At 43.6% G+C, this 21241-nt stretch overlaps 1 protein-coding gene across 1 annotated transcript; it reads right to left on the bottom strand.

Annotated features, from left to right (window-relative positions):
* Window positions 1-2164: 2164 nt before the first annotated feature.
* Window positions 2165-21177, bottom strand: KLF5 (KLF transcription factor 5). Its single transcript, XM_062020511.1, has 4 exons — window positions 20735-21177; window positions 17971-18841; window positions 16770-16829; window positions 2165-4132 (listed from the first exon to the last, which is right to left on the bottom strand). Exons 1-4 carry the CDS (start codon window positions 20981-20983, stop codon window positions 3954-3956), a joined length of 1359 nt encoding a protein of 452 aa, XP_061876495.1. The 5' UTR covers window positions 20984-21177; the 3' UTR covers window positions 2165-3953.
* Window positions 21178-21241: the final 64 nt, after the last annotated feature.

Here is a 21241-nt window from a genome sequence, read left to right as displayed (position 1 = left end):
CTCAAACAAGCAGCACTGGTGAGGGTGCTAGAAACACAACAGATAACAACCACCACCTAATGGTTATTAGTGTAGAAGAGGAATAAGTAAACACAAGCAAAATATGTGAGTTGCATTATTAAAAGCATGCCCATCAGGTTGCTTCTGATAATTACAGTGGCAAATAAATTCCCTCTTTCCTAATATGCTCAAAGTTCCAGGTTGCATTATTCAGCACATGAGTAATTCGCCACATTTGTTCGTCTAATAGTTGTTGAGCCAGACTCTCTTTCATGAAGGTCAACAGCAACACCACTGTTGTAGGTGAAGAGCATGGCAGAGCCTTGTGCTACAGTACAGACTAGATTAAACAAAGAGTCTGTGCAACGATCCTGTGCAATGAAGGCCACGTGGTTCCCACAGAAGCACTTTGGTGGACGATCAGGCCCTAAACTGACACTGAAAACCCTAGGAAGGAACTTGACTCCCAGTCAAGGGGAGGACTAGGTGTTCACATGGCTACTAGAAAAAATGGCTACTAGTTGGCCAACCAGAGTTTCCCTCTTTATGTGGAATGCTAATGCGGGTGCTGAAGGATAATTGGAAAGTTGAATTTGAGGGTGGCCTCAGTACTTTGAGGAGACTCTGTGCCAATTGCTTTAAACAAACCGAGCGGGGAACCAGGGTGACGCTACTTTTTCTTACAGGTTTTGAGTTCGGCCATGCTGTTGAACTATTGTATTCAGACCATGTTTTGCAGATGTAACACTTGCCAGTGAAGAAAGCTCCACTAACTTTGTTTTTGTAATGTGTTCAGGTGCACGGGTCTGCTGTGCTTGTCTGTTTGCATTAGGTTAAATGTTGCTGAAGTGGATGGGCCTAATTATGGCCTTTCATTCAAGATTAAAATGAAGCCATTAAGCTGGTTTATGCAACCAGGTAGCTGAGCAATAGAAACATCTGAAACAAGTATGAGGCAATGTCGGAGGCCGAAACCATGCAATCAGCAGGCTTTTGTTGTGAAAAGTCATGGGAAACACAGAAACAGAGCTGCCTTCATCTACGGATTTGAGACAAAACACCAATGACAGAAGATTGACTGCGAAAGACTAGAAAGAGCCACCAAACCCACCACTGGTCCCAATCCCAGATCAATGGGCTGAGCTGAATGGGAAGGCCTGCAGCTCCAAACACCCCAACATCACCGCTGGTATTCACTTCACCCTGCGCTCTTTCACAGTGACGGCACATGACCAACTGCCCAATTCCTTGTCAGCTTCCCCTTCGAGAACTGCTCCGAAGAAACTTGGGTGTTTTCCTAATGGCTGGATCAGAACAGGGGAATGCCGCAGTCATGCCTTGTCTCCAAAACATTGCTCTTAATGTTTGTGGTTATGCACAGTCAGGTGAGACGCAGGCAGATCTTTCTTAGTAATTAATCAGGTCTTCGCTGACTTTGTTAATGCTATCGTAGGTACTTTTTAAAAGGAGGGATTAGCTGACAAGGGAGAGGCTAATTAAGAGAGAAAAATCAAAGGAAAATAAAAGATAGGTTGTAAGGAAAGAATGGAGATGGACTTCAGAGTCAGGGTTTAAGACTGAATTTGGAATAACTTGATAGCTGATTTAACTGGTTGATTATAATTTGCTAATAAATGCTACTTAAACTGACTCTTTTACTGGTTTTAAGAAAAAATTCTTTCTAAAAGCTCAGTGTGACCATTTACTTTAAGCTTGGAGGAATGGACGAGAAGACAGAAGTAACCCCCAGATCTGACCATTTACATCCACTCCAATCTTTCAATTGAACCAGACAGACTTCTCTCTCAAAGGGGGAAAAAGTACTGGAACAGCGACTCTGCCATGGGGGCACTGGATAGCACTGCTATGGGATCTTGCTGTCTTTCTAGGGCATGAAGAGACCTTCTGGGGGAGAAATTTCTTTTGGGCAACGCTGCAGATGCGTGTGAATAGATTCCACCCGTTATTTACAGTAACGTTACTGTGGATGGCCAACGGGCAACCATTCTCAAGCTGCTGAACACTTCTTTTAAAGTTCTGATGGCAGAAAAGCACCATCCCTTATCCCTTCACATTTACAATTTTCATTTGGGTAGGATACAGAAGGGCCAGGTACTTTCCAAAGAGCCAATCCCTGCTACAAAGCGCAGACACGTTAGGCACTTTGTTTTATTTTGCAAAAAAAAAAAAGTCTTTATATATAAACCATTTCATTCTCTCTCAAAACATTCTGCAACTATACAGCTGTTTGCTCTGTCATTTGCATAGGAAATACCACAATACAAAAATAAGGTAGGGGGGGAGGCAAAAGAAGCAAAACAGCAACCGATTGACGCATGTGTTTCCACGTATAAACATTTGAAGCCTTACAAAATTATTTACATCGTTTGTCGACTATTTACATTAAGAGCAACATTTCTAACTATAACAAACAAAACTATAATTTATCAAGTATATGTAAAATTGCCTTAAAAAAAACAAACAAAAAAAAAAGGTCTACCATATACCACAAATAAATAAAGACAAACAACAGCTTTAACAAAGCTAGGTTTTCCTGCAAGACCCTTTTTTTTTGGTATTTTGATTGTCTATTCTAGCCTTTGGTTGACAGCTTAATATTACGGCTTGTGAAGTCCAGACACTTATTACGTTTGTTTGGTTTTCTCCTGTTGTCTGGCCAAATCCTACATGGTCTAACCTCATCTTTGGCCCTTCATCTACTATTTCAAGGCTGAACACGGTGGATCAAAGTCATTGTTAGCATAAAAGGGCACCATTTTGTTGGCGTCCGTGGAGTTTCAGCTACTTCTGTCAGCAGTAAATTCTTCCCTGCGTCTGTCAATCTGAACAGTGGATTAACTAAACTGCACTGTAATTTTAAACAAAATTACTGTATCCTTTACCTTCTAGTACGTTACATGCAATACCCACATGAAACTAGATCATACTGGTGCTGAACCAGCTTAACATGTCTGTATATGAAAATTGCATCCCAAATCCTTCTTTTTAAAGCGATACTAAGTTTAGCTTATAGTAAGAGGTTTAACATTCTGTGTCCATTGTAACCATCCCTGTTATTTAAGCTTCCAACATTGGCTTTACAACTCATTCTACATGTTTTGTCCTCCTTTAAAGCAATTTGAAAACAAAATCCTGCTTTGAATATTCAGTGCACACCGTTTGAGTTAACAGGTACAAAACATCTGAATGCTTAGCTCATTTCTCTTGAGAGAAATGAAGCAAAGTTGGTACCGTTTTGAGAGGTATTTAAATAACTTTTTTGTTTTTGAAAATGTGCCATGTTATCAAACATAAAAAACTGCGTTTTTTCAGTTGATTCCTAGAAAACTTTTGTATTAAACCTAAAAAGCTGATTTGCATATTTACAAAATCTTTGTCGTAGCAAACTTGCAACATAAAGAACAAAATTTGTTCTATGGCTGTTCGCGAGATCTTCTATGTGTTTTATCTCCACAGAATGACTTAACATTTAGAAAAAAACCCCACAAGCACTAAATGTGTCCAGTAAAGACCTGATAGACTACAACGCATGGCTTTTCCACTGTGTTCATTCATGTGCAGCCTCTCATTAGTTCGTTTACTAAACATTGTCACAATAATGACAGTGCTTTGGTCAAAACACCGCAAGAGAAAAAAAAAATAGTGTATAAAGCTGCAATGTGTCAAGACATAATACTTGTAAAGAGATGAAACCCGCTGACTAAAGCCATATACATCATGAGAGCAAACAAACGACCAAACACTCTGGTATTGTGATACAGTGTCTTCCCTTTTTCTGCATAAATATACAAAATATACATTTCCAGTTTCTTTTGAGATTTCTTTTAAACAGATAACCCATACTCAAAAATTAAACTCATCTTCAGTTGTATGTCGAGAGTCAATAGGAAATTGCATAGATACAAAAACAGCCTCAACAACAAGTCCAGCTTTCAGTTCTGATGCCTCTTCATGTGGAGGGCCAGGTGATCAGAGCGGGAGAAGCTGCGGTTGCAGACAGCACACTGGAAAGGCTTTGCCCCTGTATGCTTCCTGTAGTGGCGCGTGAGCTCATCCGAGCGGGCGAATCTCCAGTCGCAGCCTTCCCACGTGCACTTGTACGGCTTCTCACCTGAGAGAGAGCACATAGAAATGAGACCGTCAGCCGCCGCCGCCGCCAGGTCACACTGCACGGCGCCGCTCTTCGGCTCACAGACCAAGAAATAAACAACAAACGGGAGCTGACGTTGCCTAATTATTCACAGCTCTGCTCCACGGGCCCCAAACTACCAGCCCTTTCGGCACTTTGGCTAGTTTTCCTCTTGCATCTGTGATTGAACATCCCAGTAAAACATCAGAAACTTTCAAGCACACCAGTCGGAGAGAGCTACGGTGCAGAAATGCACAGAGGTGAAAAAAACTCCAAAGCTGCATGGGACTGAAATACGCTCCCTCTTAACATGAGAGGGAGTAGGAAAAAACAAAGCCAGTCTCATGTGACAACCCAATCTGGTTTGTAACTTACACTTGTACCTTTTAAAAGTGGGTAAACTAAGCTATACAGAGCTTTTCTTCTTTTTTAAGAGGTCTGAAATGGGAAGGAAGATGACTGTAAAGATTCTTTGTAGTGTGCAGATCTGTTTCAGAGCTTCTGGTGTGTGAAGAAAGAGGCACAGTGTGTTGCGAACATAACAAAGATAGTATTTTCTACAACATCAGAGGCAATAAAAACTTGTGGTATCCTGGCTTGGGCTAGTTATATATAGGAGAGAGCACCTGAAAGATCATAATACCTGTTTTCAGAACTGAATGTCTACAATCAGGTGCTTAAATAGCCATGTTTCAAAAGTTGCAAGTGCTTGCTGTCTCCATCAAGCTACACTGTCATAGCAGGACGACAGTGTCTCTGAAAACTTGATGTATTGCAGAAGCTCTGAATACAGCTTTGAAATATCCATCCAGTCTTGAATACACCAGCCCAAACACCCAAAATATTTGCATTCATCCATTTTAGAGCTATAAATGGAGTATTTTATGCATGCTTATAATTTATAGATCTGTTTGTTGAAATGGGAGAAACATGAAGCCACAAAGTCAAGACGACTTCTGTGTGAAACCAGAACTTTAAGCATGTACATACACCTGCTCAGGAGCTGGCATGGACATGTCATCACCACACAAGCAAGTTTCATATAAATAAAGAGGTTAAGATTACCTATTTATAGGCTATTGGTTGACATTGGTTGACAAAAACACCTTTCAGTTGGGAGAGTCAATTGCTATCTATAGCTTTAAATTAACTTGACCCATTTGTTAAAAGGAGAAAGAAAAACGAGTTTCTCAAAGCACTCAGCAGTAGCTTCATTTATAGAGTGGAATCAGACCAAGGCTGAGCTTTCTAAGATGTCTTTTCGTAGAATCATAGAATGGTAGGGGTTGGAAGGGACCTTTAGAGATCATCTAGTCCAACCCCATGCAGAAGCAGGTCCATTTAAATCAGGTCACACAGGAACATGAGATCTGCTTCTCTATTAGTCTCAGACCTTTACCCGCACAGTCTCAATCCAGTAGCACTGCGAAGAGGCTCCTGCTTTCCCCTGTTTTACCATCCCACAGGCACACAGAAGGACAGAAGCCAGTATCCTGCAATCACTGTTTTGCACCAGTTATGCAGAGAACACCATTTGAGAAACTCAAAACCATTACTTCAGAGACTCTAATTTGTCATTCAGATGAAATTACGAAATTGGTTTTATCTGGGAGTTTCTACTGCTTCTCCTGATCAACCAATGAGTAACTTTCCATGTAGTACTAAGAGCAGAATTGACACTTGGCTCACAACGGGGCCCTGACTTCATGTTGGCATCACAGTCACAATCAGAACATGATCTCTACAAGAACAATCAACCAGGCAATCAACCACCCACCTCTTTGACTAAATGGTGACCGGGATTTATTGAAATCACGGAGGAAACATATCATCTCCTTATGAAAAACAAACTTAAGAGGCTGGCATCACCTCTCACAGAGTTAAAAATTATTTGGCAGGTGGCAAATCAGAACACAAATCATTCCAAATTTTTTCCATAGTTAAATTTACTCTGCCTGATGCTGGTGGAAGACTGGAATGGTCTACTATACAGGATTCCTGCTTCATGCAATGTAGTCTATAGGTGCGAATACAGTTGTCATTCAAATCCAGTGCTTTTCTAACAGCTGAGAAGACAGTTGAGGTAATGCATTTGGTCTTCACAGCAGAAAATGACATGAAAGGTCTCTACTCAGCGAGGCATCTTTTGCACTACCTACGTCACCTTTAATGTATTTAAACGGGGTTACTAATCGTGTTGCTGATCCCCAGGCACAGCACTAGGGAGATCTTCTCTGAACACTTTGTGCTAAAACACGTGTGTACACACGGACGTTGCACAAAAGCATTACTCCTGCATCAGAACGCTTTTACTTAAAGCCAGTCTGTTTCTTTTTCTTTTTTTTTTCTCCTTTCTCTCCCCTCTTCCCTCATATTAGCTTCCAATTCCTCCTTAAAACCTTTCACTTAAAGCTGTCATATTACACTTAGAGCTACACTCAGAGTCTTGTGATTCCCCCACCCGAACTACCCAGGGAGAGCATATGCCTGGTCAAGGCTCTGTATACTCTGGACACTTGCTTATCCATTTTGCATAATCAGACCAGGAATGAGAGAAATGGTAAAGAGGTCGGGGGAAAAGCACTTGCTGAACAAAAGCTTCGGAGTGTGTAGACTGGAACAGGGACCAGGAGATTAAAATCAGTTTCCAAACCTGGTTTTGAGGGGATATGAAGTGTATGGAACTTCATCATGTCTTGTCCTACATTGCACTGAAAAAGTGGTCTCAAAGTTGTCTTGCATAGGTAGCATCTGACCCTGAGTCCAAACAAAGCTGCTGCCCTCAAGTGAAACTTTTTTCTAACCTGAGAGCATCAGCAGCAGGTGCTACGAGGGCTTCTGGCATTCCAACCACCGGCAGCTGGGGCAGCAGTGAACGCTGTGCCTTGCTGGGGGACACAGCTTCCAAGCCAAAGCTGAGTCAAACAGACTCCATCAAACTCCAGGGGGCACAGATTACCAGAGACACTACCCCTCCATTGTCATAGCCACTTCAATACATGTCACAGCCCCAAATCCTCCCTAGGAATGGCACTGCTCAGAGGAAAAGCCAAGCAGGGCTCCTCCTTGACGACTGAAGTCTGCATACCTGAGCTAAACAGAGCAGCACTCAGGGGATGCGCAAAGGGTAAGGAGCTGGTGCCTTACACAGATTGTTTTAACAGTGTTACTTTTATGTACTGGAAATTAAAGCCAGAACGTTGCTTTTAACCCCTGCTTTGGCCAACAGTGAGAACTGGAAAATGTATTTATAGCGCCAGTGTAGAGGCCTGGATTATTTTGAATAAATCCTAGGGGTAAAATAGTGAATATCTATGTTTGTAACGCTAGTTTCCGTTGGAAAGTTCTATTTAAGAACTGAATCAATTTCAAATGTTTTCCTTGTGGGCAAAGAGGAAGGGGGGGCAAGAAAAAGAAGGTGGAGATTATTTTCACTCCTTTAAAGAAAGCAGAAGAACAACTAGCTGGTAGTATTTGCTCTCTCTCAACCTATACACATGCTTTTTGTCCCTTAGCAGAAGGAATAATTTGGTTTAAGCTCCTGCAGCAAGGGAAAAAAGAGCCTCACGTTACATATTTTCTGAAGTGATCCTACTTATTTCCTACGCAGCTTTTAAAGTGCTGAGAAACCTGGGGTTGAAGAGTTTTGGGGCTATTTTTTTTAAAAAGCAGGTATACACAACAAGGGACACTGAACCCTTTATCCACTGTTTTCATTGGCTACATAGTAATGTAAGATTTGTTTACTTTCATGATTGTGCGAAATACAGTAGCTGCAAAGTCTCAGAAATATTTGGTTTTCCTCCAGCAATTTAGGTTTTCTATAGAGTGTTAAACCAAGAATGCCACTGGTCATCAAACGCGAAGGCAGTACAGCTTCGGTTACTGGAACACGATCGCGGTATCAAACAGATATTTCACTGTAAAAGCAAGAAAACAGCTAACTCCTCCACTTCAGGGGAGCTTCCACGGGATTTGTTAGAATGTCAACACTGTTCAACTAAAACACCATGGAGGAAGCTGGTACCGATTTCCAGCCAAATAGCACACTCCAACCCTTTCTTCCCAAGCCAGAAATATTATACACAGCACTTCTGGGAAACAGAACTGCTTTCCTTTAAATTATACTTCAACAGGATAGGGATTTCATAAGTTTAATTGGATTTCTGCATAACCTCCTTCCAGTATCACTGATTTAAAATATTTTGCTAGGCTTATACATCACAAGATATATTTTTAAGTTCTCGAGCTGTTAATATGTATCCATTCTCCAGTTTAAAAAAAACCCAACAACAACATTTGCGAAGCACCAGAAACAGATTTGTACTTGAGAACTGAAATTTTAAACCCTAATATTTAATTTGGAAGCTCTTTTACAGAAAGCACCTAGCAAGAGATAAGAGAGTTTAACCTGAGAGGAGACTATTTTACTTGCAGTGTGTCTGTTGAAAAAATAAATAAAGAACTGTAATGCTGTGAGATTGCAAGGATGTCAAAAAGATCCCTGGATATCCACAAATAACATGCTAACCTAGTCAGGCACTTCCACAGATAAAAGTATCCCAACGTTCAGGATCCTTGTCACAAGATCCTGCCACAAGAGAACAGTCTGGACCAGTGAGCCACACACATCATGTTGGCTCTTCTCCCTTTCGCTGGTCTTCTCGGGATCTAGTCGTGTGAAAACGCACTGAATGCTTTCCTAACAGCCCTCTGTCCCTGGCAGCGACCGTCTCAGCCATCACCTCACCACGCTCCTCGGGGTGATATACCGTGCCACCTGTGGGAAGGCAATAGTCCCTTTGAAGACACCCTTGATCTCTGACACCCAGCCTCTGGTCAAGAAAACGCTACTGTTCACAATCCCCTTTGGAAAACAATGAGCTGCTGAAAGGAAACCTCCATTGGTGATGAATTTCTTCATTAAGGAGAAAATAAGCTTCCTTACTGCTCCAAAGAGTTGCGTGGCTGTATTTCCGCAATTCGCTGCTAGGATGGCTTTCTTTAAATATAAAGCTGCAAACAGCAAAGGGCTGGATTTTCAAACCTAAAGTTAGGTAACTCTCTTGGTATGCAGAAATCCAAATACAGGTATTACGCCAGCCAATGCCTGCAACTTCTCCTATTTCCTATCAGAAATTTCTTACAGAGCGGTGAGTTTGGAGCTCCTTGAGGAAGAGAAAGCAGCAAGGCTTTTCAAAGACTCCAAAAAGACAACACCTGATCACAGGTCGAAAGGGTATAAAAGACATTCCCCCCACCTCCCACCAGCTCCTTTGCTTATTTTAATATTACTTGTGTTTATTACAGGATTATTTGTAGTGGCAAGTGTTCGGCCTTAAAAAATATTCAACTAGGTGCTATAAAAAGGTGGTAGGCAAAGCGAAAGTTTCTGTACCACAACTGCACCAGTTATATACCTATGTCCAGTTTTAAAACAGGTTACATTATTAAGTCTTAATGTTGTCTCAAAGTTTTCTAGTGCATTTGTTTTCAATTTTTTCTCACCTCAGCATGAGCTGTCTTAGTCCCCTGACATGCTATAACCTCAATGTTTTGGAAAAAAATCAGAACAATTGTTTTCTCTGTTTCAGTTTGCCTGAAATAGCTTTCCTTTAGTTCATAGCATCACAGTTTTAAACTCTGATCTCTTCCCAGCCCACTAGAACACAAAGCAGTTGCTTCAGTGTATGTCTGCATCCATTCACAAAAAGGTTTCAGCTCACAGTGTTTACCTAAAATTAGACTTTTCTTCTGCCATTGACTAAGTGCTATAGTTAAAAGCAGCTCATGTCCTGGGGTGTTGCCCTTTTTTAAGGCAAAGTGAGGTTTTTTTGAGAGGTAGCAGAAAGATGGAATCTCAAAATAAAAAAAATCTCTCAGGTGTTTAAAAGCTCTTCAGAGAATTGAAACTCTCCTTTGTCTGAGATGGATCAGAGAGCTGGCAGCATGCAAAGCACATCCAGCTTATTTTGTGAGTGACAAAATACACTGAGTCCTTGAAACATCCAGCCCACTAGTGATATGAATGCAAAATGTATTCCACGTTTTTAAATGTGATAAAGCCTCTGCCTAGTGTAGCAATGGCTAGTGGGTGACCAGTAAGCATTACTTCACCATGAGCCAGCATTTTAAGGAACCCTGTAACAGAGCTGCTGCACTTCCAATTCTAAACACCGATATATCAAGAGGCATTTGATCTCTCGCTAACAAAAGCAGGAACAGGAAAAAAGACAAACTGACTCATAAGCGAAGAGGATGGTCAAAAGAGCTGTGCATCGTTCACTTTCTGGCTGCAGAGGTGCAGAAGGTGCTCACCTTCTCTGCCCTCCCACCGGTGCTATTTCACTAAGTGTTGTCATACGCAGTTCAAGGATTACTGGGGAATCTTGACTGGCCTGTGCAATGGTTTATTTTCTCTTCAGTGTAACATTCTGTCTTAACAGAGGTGGTCTCTCTTCAAGGAGATAGGCAAACAAAGAGGAAAGGAATGTTTTTTTCAAAGTAGGTTTGTAAGAAATCCACGACATCCGAGGTGCACGGCTGTGTCTACATGTCCCATGCTGAAGAATGTGTTTCCTCATCTATGCCTATGGTGCAAGCTCTTTAGCTCGCACACCAATAACACTGGCTCTTGTACAGTCAGATAAGAGGTGCTCTTAAAATGGAATTTATTAAACACATACTGTAGACATCCAGATTTTCATCTACTGTGTGCACACATACACACACTAAACTGAAAGCAGTACATTAAAGCTATTTTAACTCAAAGCGAAGCACTGTACACTTGCCAAACTTGAAGGTTTTAATATGTCCTTAATCAGAGTTGTTAGAGATCACTGCATATAAATAATGCAGCTTGACAGGACAGGAATGCTGCTACCAAGATACTCAGACTAAACTAGGACATTACTTAAATGTTTCTAATCTTTCACCAATGGGAGGTGCAGGTCATCTAACAAACAACAAACAACACACTACCCTGGAACCAGGAGTCAATCGTCTCAGTCAAGCTCAGAAATTAATTACAATAAGGAATGTCTAATCAAATAATGGAAAGTTTTAATCACCAGCAATTGCTGTGAATCTCGGGACTATATTAGCCTATGTAGGGCGGTCTCAAAATGAACTATATTTAAAGCCGGTCTCTTAGGTCAACAGTTTCCTTATCAGGAATCAAATATCCTGGAACTGAAGTTTAATCCTCTCAGGGAGCAATTGACAGAAACAACATTTTTTTTTAAAGCTCTCATGCTTAGAGGGACTTTCTAGGCTTTTAATCAAAAAGAAAATATTAGGCTTTTCTTTTCGGTATCTAAAAATCTAATAGGAGTACCCCTCACCTGACACCTTGGAATTTAATTCATGCTTCACAAAAACTGGGTGGTGGACACTTTTGTGAATGACCAGTAATATTTAATTAAAATTTAGGTTTAAGTTGCTGAGGTTTCACTCTCTTTTGAGCAACACATTTCAACATGTCTATCTATGACTATAGATAAAGGACTGGATCAATTAATCTCAAGGTCTGTGATCACTCATAAAGTGTTTTGAAAAAACCCCAACATTATTTTCCCTTAAACTGTGGTTTGCAGAGGAAAAATAATGTACTTCCATTTCTCACACAGGCAACTAATGGATTTAGCAGAATTCATAAATAAAAGATAGCAACATATTCTCCAGCACTGTCTAGCAATACTGTACTTTAATGCACTTTGTCAACACTTTTATTCAACTCTCCTCCATTTTTCCTTATTGTCTCTATCAATAATGGCATTTACTGACATGTCTTTAATCTGTGCAACTGACTCATCTAACAGGTTAAAGAAGCAGAATCTACACGGAAATATTACTCAACAGCTATCTTCACGATGCAAAGAGTTTTCCAGGATGGGGTTTGGTATGCACACAGAAGGCTGCAGCCACAAGCAAGGCAGAGTCTTCAGGGCCTCCGTTCCCAACTTGTGCACCGTGAGTGAAATAAATCCCTCACCTAAATCTCAAGATGATTTGAGTCAGTACATGATTTTTGCAAGCTGGGGCTTTTTATTTTTCCAGCAGGAGTCCAACCACCACTTGTCTTCCCTCCTGAACAACACACATCCTGAATTCCTGGGCAATTCTACATGGTGCCACCTTTAACAAGCATCCGTATACAGCCATGGTAAACTTGGACTGCCAAGTCCTAGGGACTGTTGAAGCCCATTGCACACAACTGGTTCTAATTCTGATGTACCATCAGAGCCTAATTCTGGATGTATTGAGGCAGAGACCTAAAATAAAATGAAATGTTTAACACCTTGAGGAACTGCACGAGTCAGCAGCTGTCCCATGCCTACATCAACATTTGAAATAACTAGGGACGGTGGAAGTATTTTGAGTGCATCTCATTTAGAGAAATGCCATTTCTCTTGAGTTATCTCGGCTTCCACTTCCCATCACTAAATACAATCTGGATCTATAGATAGAGACGAAATAGTTCTGCACTTAATGCTAGAAACTATTAATGGCAAGCCCACCATGTGACCAGAGAACATGCCTGTACAAAGACTCTGTGTACGGAAAACCAACATGCAGCTGGAAAATGTCCTCAGTGTGCGTGCCTTGATGTGTTCAAAACAATGACAGATTTTCCTCTTAAAACTATACACAATCCTGAAGCGTGCAGCTGTTCAGAGAAATAATAAAAGAAAACCCCACCCTGGAACCAGCAGTTCCTCTGCAGCATTACAGGTAGGGTATGGGTAGGGGATTCCAGGTGCCTGCATATCAAAGGCTGAACTTCCGTAGTCCAAATCTTTAACACATGTTGAAATCTAACAGGATAAGCTATAGGACTGCTGTTTCTAAAGGACTACTTGAGAGAGAGAGATATGTATGTACTCAGATCCGAGTGAGGTTTATCTACAAAACACAAGCAACTGCTTTTCACTGTCATTTGGCCATGTTGGATGGATATATGGCTGTTACGGTCGAGCCTTAAAGCAGTTTTACCGCCAGACTTCCCGTAACAAATGCATAACCCCCTCTCCCAGTATACACCACAGTTACATGATGCTGGTTATGAAATGAAACTTGTCCCATGACAAACAGGTAAAATGATTTTAAAGAAAATCCCTGCTTCGGAAGGTCAAAAAATCCAATCTGTTTTGAGAGACGTTCCAATCGAATCTTTAGCATGCTGAATACCATTTTACCTGTTTCAGGAACAACTTATATTGATCTAAGATACTCTACTGAAGTGTTGTAAGGTATTAAAATATACCAGGCATCTGCTCTAGAACTGCACAGAGATGGTTACCAAATGTCCTCTATCTTTCCAGCATTCGAATCTTTGTTCACGTTTGATTTTGGGGTCATCAGTTTCCCAACAACTAAAATTTACTTCATAATTTGCAAAAGTTAAAGCATTGCCTACAGAAAGAAAAATGTATGTCTGCTTCAGTGACTGGTACAAACATGTTAACTTTGCTTAGCTCCTTATGGGAATACCAGATTCCTAATCGACACCAAAAGTCTGGGGTAATTATATTAAATCAGAACAACTGTACCAGCTTATACCATCTGACTTGGTGTAAGGTAAACACCTTGAGAAGACCTGAGAAGAAAAATGTAAGGGGTTTTCCTCTTGCCCATTTCCTGTAGTTTTATTTAAATTTAATTTATGAAGTGTGACACCGTGTTCACATCTGAATTGCAAAAAAAAAAAAAAAAGAGACTACATTCCACCTATCAAAAATAACATTTTCCTTAGGTTTGTTGTCAAAGAATGTCCCACTAAACCCAGTGAAAGCCTTTCAGGGAAAAAAAAAAAAGGCTAAAAAAAAAAAGGCTCTTAAATAAATACTGTGAAAAGGCTGAGATTTTCCAATACAAAAGGAAAACCATAAGGTCTGTCTTTACTTTTAATGGCAGACGAACTTTGCTGCAGGCTCTTTTATTTTAAGATGACAGATTGCTGAGAAGGGCGGGGACTGGTTGGGATGAGAGAGACTGCAGCCAATTTTAAAAGGTATTGTTAAGAAACTAAGAATAAGGAGAAAACAACTTCAGTGGTCCATGATTACTAAAGAACGGGTTTAGCCAGATAAACAGGTCTGCGATCCCTGAAGGGATTTGAAAGAATATCACACACAACTTTATTAAAATGGATTACGTGACACTCACTTTAGACTTTGAAGGTAAAAAGCTTCACAAATGTTCTTTGAAAAAAAAAGAAGTAAAAAAAAGAATATAAAAATCAAAGCTTAACAGTCCTGTATGAATTCATAGTTCTGGGGGATGGGATGCACAGAGGCAACATACTCAAATTTAGCCCTCGGGCATCGTGTCCTTTTCTCTGGAGATCAATAGCAAGATTCCCTGCACTCCTGGGTGAGCTGTGCAACTTCACAGGCTTCCCCCGAGCTTACTTTAATGTTAATTTCACCAATTTACGGTACTGGCGGGTTAAGTTAGAGATCTCACTCCTAATACCTATTTCAACTATCTGTTTAGGCAGAGATCAGAATCGGTGCTGGGAATCTTCAAGTATTAGGCAAATATTCAGGAGAGTTAAACTCATGCAGACTCTGAAATAATGCAGGTAACAGGATACTGGACTCACATTCTTGCATGTAATGCACTCTTTAGACAGTTTATCCCTTCATTTGCCTCCCCAGAAGATCCTTTGTATTACAGACCTGCTTAAGTTCACCAGATTTTTATCTAAAACAACATTCTTGTTTCCATGAATACATCAGCTCCCCTGACCTTTGCACATTTATCCACATTTCTAAGGTCAAATATCTATAGGGAAAAAAGTGAAGGCAACAATAAATATCAGTGACCCTGAGCAATAAATAATCAATGTGGTATTTCTCTGCACAGAAGTATTAACTTTGTAAATCCTAAAGTCATTACTACTCCAGGTACAAAAAAATATACAAACTGACTTAAAGGAAAAGTGGGCCTTTTGAATGCTGACTACGTAATGTTCATTTTAGACTAAAGTTTTGCTTTTAACTCTCTTCCTAGTTATTGTGTAATAGCAAGCAAGATATTTAAAACTAGTATTTGGTTGCCGGCTAACGTGCCTAAGTGGAAACCACACGCTCTGAAATTTAGAGATTATTTATTAAAGAGCAACCGGACTCTACTCTGACATTATGTAGGTTTATAGCCTTGTGAAAATATTCCTTTCTTACTAAGCTTACTGCTAATAAGTGATTTTGATGACGTCCATCGAAAATATTTTTAACAGTGTTCTCGTTTAGTCTATTACTAATGCAAAGCAACAACCTTTGTACAGTTGCTTTTAAATTTTTACTATGACTGCAATACAGATAACTCTTTCATTTAGCAAAACAACATTTCCATAGTAACATTTTAGCCCGGAGATACTCAATTTCTTTACAATAATCCAAGGATCCATTCAAAAGAACTGCTTGAATAGAAGGCCTTGTTTCCATAGAGATAATGAAACATTTTGTTAGATCATAGCTCACGCTAAGTTTTGTTTTGACTTTTGGTTTAAACTTAGGTGAAGCCCCATTCCTTGAACGGCACAGCCCCGTCACGCTGACAGCCTGCTTCAGTAAGCGAGTTGCTTGAACTGTGACTCATGCTCTGCTCTGAATTGAGGTCCATGAGCAAAAGAGCTGAGTGAGGTTCACACTCGGTTTTAAAAACAGGAGCCACAGCCCTCTCGTTTGGTTTCTACAGAAAATCAGTCACGCGCTTTTTGCTGATTTAGCACGAGCAGCTTTGTACTAAGACCCCAGCACAGATCGGTCCTGAACAGTCCCAGTTGTGCTGTTGGCAAGTTGTCCTCCTTCCCCATCTGCCTCAGCAGGTGAGCTTTGGGGAAGAGCACCTCGGGCGCTCCCACCTCCCACCCACTGTCCTCTCCTGTGCCCACGCAAGGAGCGATGCCGCTGTTCGTTCCCAGCTCTGCTCCATGCGGGCCCGGCAACGGGGAGCAGCCTCTGCAGCTGCAGGCACAGCGGGGTCCAGGTACAAAAACCATGCTTATGTCGCACTGGCACTTTTTGTTTTCTCCATTTTAATGTCTTTTGTTGACAAAAAAAAACCCTCACAGAAATCCCATTCTTCGAAAACAAACATAGAGAACCGTTTGTCTTAAAAAGAGGAAAAAATCCCCCACCCCACAATTAAGGCCAAGGATGAAACAAGGAGAGGTATCTTGGCTGTTTTTATGACATTTCTGAAGAGTTCTAAGATTAAATAGTTGTATCAGGTCAAAGTGAAAGCCCCAATCGGAAAATTCTATCCGGATAAATCTTCAATACTGTAACATCTTTGCTATGCTTAATATGTTATTCAAGGCAGAAAAAATAAGTCCCTTTTTTTTAACACTTCATGGTATTTTAAATTAAAAAGGAAAATTTTCCAACTGTTTTATTCTCAGCTATTTTGAGGTATGTATTACAGAAGGTTTAATAAAACTGCATTAAGAATAAAGAGGTTTGTTGACCAAACCTAAAATTCTTCTTAATTTAACTGTCAGCCTGAACCCACACAGAGAACAGAGAGAAGACGGCAGACCAAACATGCTTGCTTTCTCAGAAAATGTGTCAGCCATGAATAAACAAGAGACAGCAAGAGTGAGTGTACATACCCGTGTGAGTTCTCAGGTGTGCTTTTAAGTGAGAAGACTTTGTATAAACTTTCGTGCAGCCTAAAACAAAAGGAAAACAAAAAAGCAGAGAGGTATTTCAGTAGGGAGAACGGGAACACTCCATGTTAATGTTTAAAACTTCCTCACTGGGGTATGATCTAGAAACATTTAAATTTTCTCCCTTCTTGCACCATCATCTTTTAGAAGTAAAATTTTATATAGGAAGCTTCTAGGGATATGTTGCTTTACACAGAAGAAGAGAAAAATGTGTATGTTTCCGGCAGTCTCGCTACCTTCTATTGTGGTATAGACCAAGAGTTGCTACAGTCTACACACAGTAACACCTGCTACGTAAGCGAACAACTCAGAGGGGACTTCATCTCTTAAAAATTTCTTAGAGGATTTGATCAAGCCAGACTTGGTGTCATCGTTATCACCCAGGGCTGAGCACAACTCTTCCCCTGAGCATTTATCCCACAGCACACTGAACAGGTGACACGCTGCTGAGGGTTACGCTGGTAAACGGGGAGATCAAGCACCAGTAGCTATTTCTCCCTGTGCTCAGATGGGTGTGAGCGCCTTCCACCTGGGATCACGTACTACATGGAGGCGCACAGTTGATACTCAGGTCTCTCTTCCCCTCCAGTTGAGGAAGAGGAGAGGCTGGAAGGGGATCTATCTGCAGACAATTTTCAGAGGTAGTTTTAATGGATTTATGCAGGCGGCTGAATCCCCTTGTTCCTAAAGGGGAAGATACGGCTGTGACCTTGCCCACCAGGAGCAGAAATGATTCTTCTAGCGGATTCAAACTGAACCTCTGCTCCACCAGGGTACAGGAAAAGTGAGAGCATAAGCTGCACACTCACACTGACTTACAGTAGAGAAAGCCATCTTTTTTTTTCTTTTCTTTTTTTTTCCTTTCTAGTCAGTACAAGTTCTGTAACGTAGTACAAGCTCAGGTGTTTAAGAGCATTGCAAATGAGATGAAGAAAAGGGTATATATTATGTAAAAAACATGACAGTGTGCCATGCAAAAGAAAACAATACAAAGAAATTCTACTCGGGCAAGAAATTACTTGGTTCTCCCTAGCTGTGAACTACAGCTAGAGACAAGCACTTAGACATCACCCATGATTATTCACTTTTCTTTTGTTTGTTTTTCAACTGCAGGAGCTGGGATTTTCCATCACAGGTCGCTTACCAGGATAGTCACAGTAGTGGATACGTCTTTTCTCCAAATCTGGGTTACTTCTCCTGTTGTATCTGACTGGCTGGATGTTCTGGGGGGTTATGGGCAGAGTCGCTGGCAAATTCGGATTGTGAATTGCCAGCTTGGAAGCTATAGTTGCGGCGTATGACGGAGGTGGGGTTAAATTCTGTAGCATCTCTGCTTGTCTGTCTGGACTTCCAGGCTCTGAGCTTGGGGGCGAAGGAGGGAAGTAAGTGGCCTGCTGCTGCAGAAACTGGTTTGGCATGGAGTAGGTGCAGGGGGGGATGCCCTGGAACTGTTTCATTGCAGTCTGTGGAACAGCGGAGGAGAGCGTGTTAAGGCCCGCCATGGCTGACGGCATGGAGACATTGTTAAGGGAGTCCATCACGGCCGCCTGAGCAGGAGTGTTGGGCATATCTAAATCCGGTGAGCTCAAGAGCTGATACAATTGGCCTTGCTGGGGCGTGACAGAAAGATGAACATCTGGAGTAGGAAGCTCCTGCTTGATGAAAATGTTGTTCACGTCGGGAGTCTGATGGGAGCTGAAGATGCTGGTAAATTCGGGGAGGGCCTGAGTAGGGGCAGGGGCAGGGGCAGTAGTTTCGCTCTGGTGACTGAAGATGGTAACGGGCTCTGTCTTGATGTGGGTTACACAGGGTCGCTGAGATTTGTACAGGCCAGTTCTCAGATGGCTAATGTCAGGGAGGAAGACGTTCATGTTGATGCTGTAAGGCAACCCTTCGCTGTCAGTGAAAAACTGGTCTACGACCGAGGCACTGTCTCTTCTGTATTTCTTGTGCTCGGGGATGACGGGAACAGGCGGGAGCTGGGGTGCCAGGTATTTCTCCATTTCACATCTCGTCTACAAAAACAAAACAGACCATAATCCACATGATTTGTTGCCAATCGAGAAGGACGATGGCATGCAATTCACATGAGGCTTTGCAAATAAAAAGCGACACTGTTCAGCTGCAAGCTACCTTCAGAGGAAGTTATAAACATCCACGTTAATGAAAACCCGTCTTTTATAATCAGCATGCTAATCAACACCATCAAGGACGTGGAGATAAGGTCATGGCACAAGCCGTTCACACACAACAAGCATTAAGATCGATCTGGTGTTTCACGGTACGACAGACTTTTCATCTTTTGTGCCTACAAGACAGTTCGAGGCGCAGAAATGACAGGCGCTGTGCCTAATCTGCAGATCTCCTGCTCTGGAATTCACTGCTCGAGCAGGGTGACTGCCTATCTGTTTCACCCGCTCCTCTTTGAAATGCTAACTCTAAAAGCCACATCCTCAGCTGGCTATTTGAACGTTTACACTTCAAACGATGTTTATACGCGTTTTCTATACTTCCAGGATTTTTCATCCCTAAAAGTAACATTATTTGATTAGAAATGCGGTACTTAAGCGTAAAGTTGTGAATGATATCAAATAAAAAGACGTGCTGACTGCATCAGAGTACTCTTTATGTAAAGTGTCTCTGAGAGTACACTTCAGAGCTAAAAAAAACGCCATCTACGCGGTATATAGTCGGCTAATAGCGTGATAAACGTGTCCCTATCCATGCCTCGGTCCTAGGAGAGCTCTTTAATTACTGGGAAATCATTCTCTTAGCGTAGTGGTGCGAGGGAATCCGTGGGCGTCTGGAGCCCGATACATTACTGGTACAGTCATCGGCAAAACATTTATCACGCACTCTCCAGTGGGCAAATGCTACATTCCCCCCTGCTCTGTCAAGAGAGCGCTCATACCAGACCCGTTTAGCACCCCGCAAGAGAAAGCGGCTGACGAACAGCAACTCTGCCCGAAAGTGGATTTTAGGACATTTCTTCAAAGACCCCCGGTAAACACCACAAACAAACACAGCCGCCTTCCCGTCCCTTTGATCTGGATCTGCCCCGACATGCCAGGCTACTTTTTCCAGCTCTTGTTTACAAGCCGAGGGCAGCCCGCTTTGAAGACAGCAATTATTTATTCGGCGGGGAAGACACCACCGAAACGCAGCGCCCGGCACTGGGGGCTCCCCGGCGCCCCCCGTCACACCGCCCCGGGGTCCGGGCCGGGGGGCCGCGGGTCTGGGAGCTGTCTCTCGAGCGAGTCCCGTCCGCGGGCTGCACCCGGCTGCGGCCGGCGCCTTCCCGCTTTTAGCTCCTCCAGCTGTTTGCCCGTAGACCCGCTCCCAAACAGTCTCCTGGGACAGGCAGAAAGTCCCGGGAAGTCCCCCCCCCTCGGCCGGTGCGGCGTGGAGCGGAGCGGCGGCGTCCCCCCCTTCCCGCCCTGAATATGACTCCCTGCGTGGGCGAGGAGGACAGGCGGCTGCTCTAATTCTGCCACCGGGCAAGTGCAAAAGGCAGCAGCTGTAGCTTTCAACACACTCGCGCGGGTAGCCCTGCTCGCCCCTCCGCCCCTGGGCAGCCCGCCGCCCGCCGCCGGAGCCCGCGCCCCGCCTCAGCCCCGGCCGCCGCGGCCGCGCCCCGGGCCGCCTCACCGCGCTCCACCGGCGGGAAGGCGGGAGTTCTCCCCGCGGCACAGGCGAGCTGGGCGGCGGGAGCCGCTCCGCCTCGCACTCCCACTCCCACACCCCGCCGCCGCCGCCTTAGCCCCGCACCTCGGGGCCCGCTGCCCTCGCCCCGCAGCCCGGCCCCACCCAGTCCCGCCCGCTCCCGAGCGGCCGCTCCCCGCCCGGACGACCGCGCCGCGGGAGAGGGGCGATGCCGGCATGCTGCGAGCGGGGCGGCCGCCGCCTACCTGTACCATCTCCTCTGCCGGCAGGGTCGCGCCGCCACCCCCGCCGCCGCCCCCCGGGTGCTGCTGCTGCTGCTGCGGCTGCTGCTGAGGCGGTGGCGGCGGCTGCTGCGGCTGCTGCTTCAGGTCGTCCCCGGGGAAGATCGCCGTCTCCCTTGCCCCCAGCACGGGCTTCAGCTGCGCGAACACCGGCTCCTCGGGCTGTTGCACTGGACCCAGGCGGGCGCTCATGGTCAGCACCCTGGTGGCCATGAGGCGGACTGGTGGCGGTGGTGGCGGCGGCGGGTGCGGCGCGGACGGGCTGCCCGCCCCGGCGCAGGAGGACTGGCCCGCGGGCGGCTCCGGGCGGGCGGTGGCTACTCGTGCGCTCGCTCCCCAGCAGCCCCAGCCCGAGATCGCATCCACTCCGGTGTCGTCAGTGCCTCCGCCTGTACCTGGCCACGAGTATCTACCCGGTGACACACGCCCGCCTCTATTTCACCCTACTCCACCCCCGGCCCCCCCTACACC

The sequence above is a fragment of the Colius striatus genome, chromosome 1 (genome assembly GCF_028858725.1).
Source record: "Colius striatus isolate bColStr4 chromosome 1, bColStr4.1.hap1, whole genome shotgun sequence".
Lineage (NCBI taxonomy): Eukaryota > Metazoa > Chordata > Aves > Coliiformes > Coliidae > Colius > Colius striatus.
The sequence above is the reverse complement of the archived record's forward strand: the minus strand, read 5'-3'. Positions and strand labels throughout refer to the sequence as shown.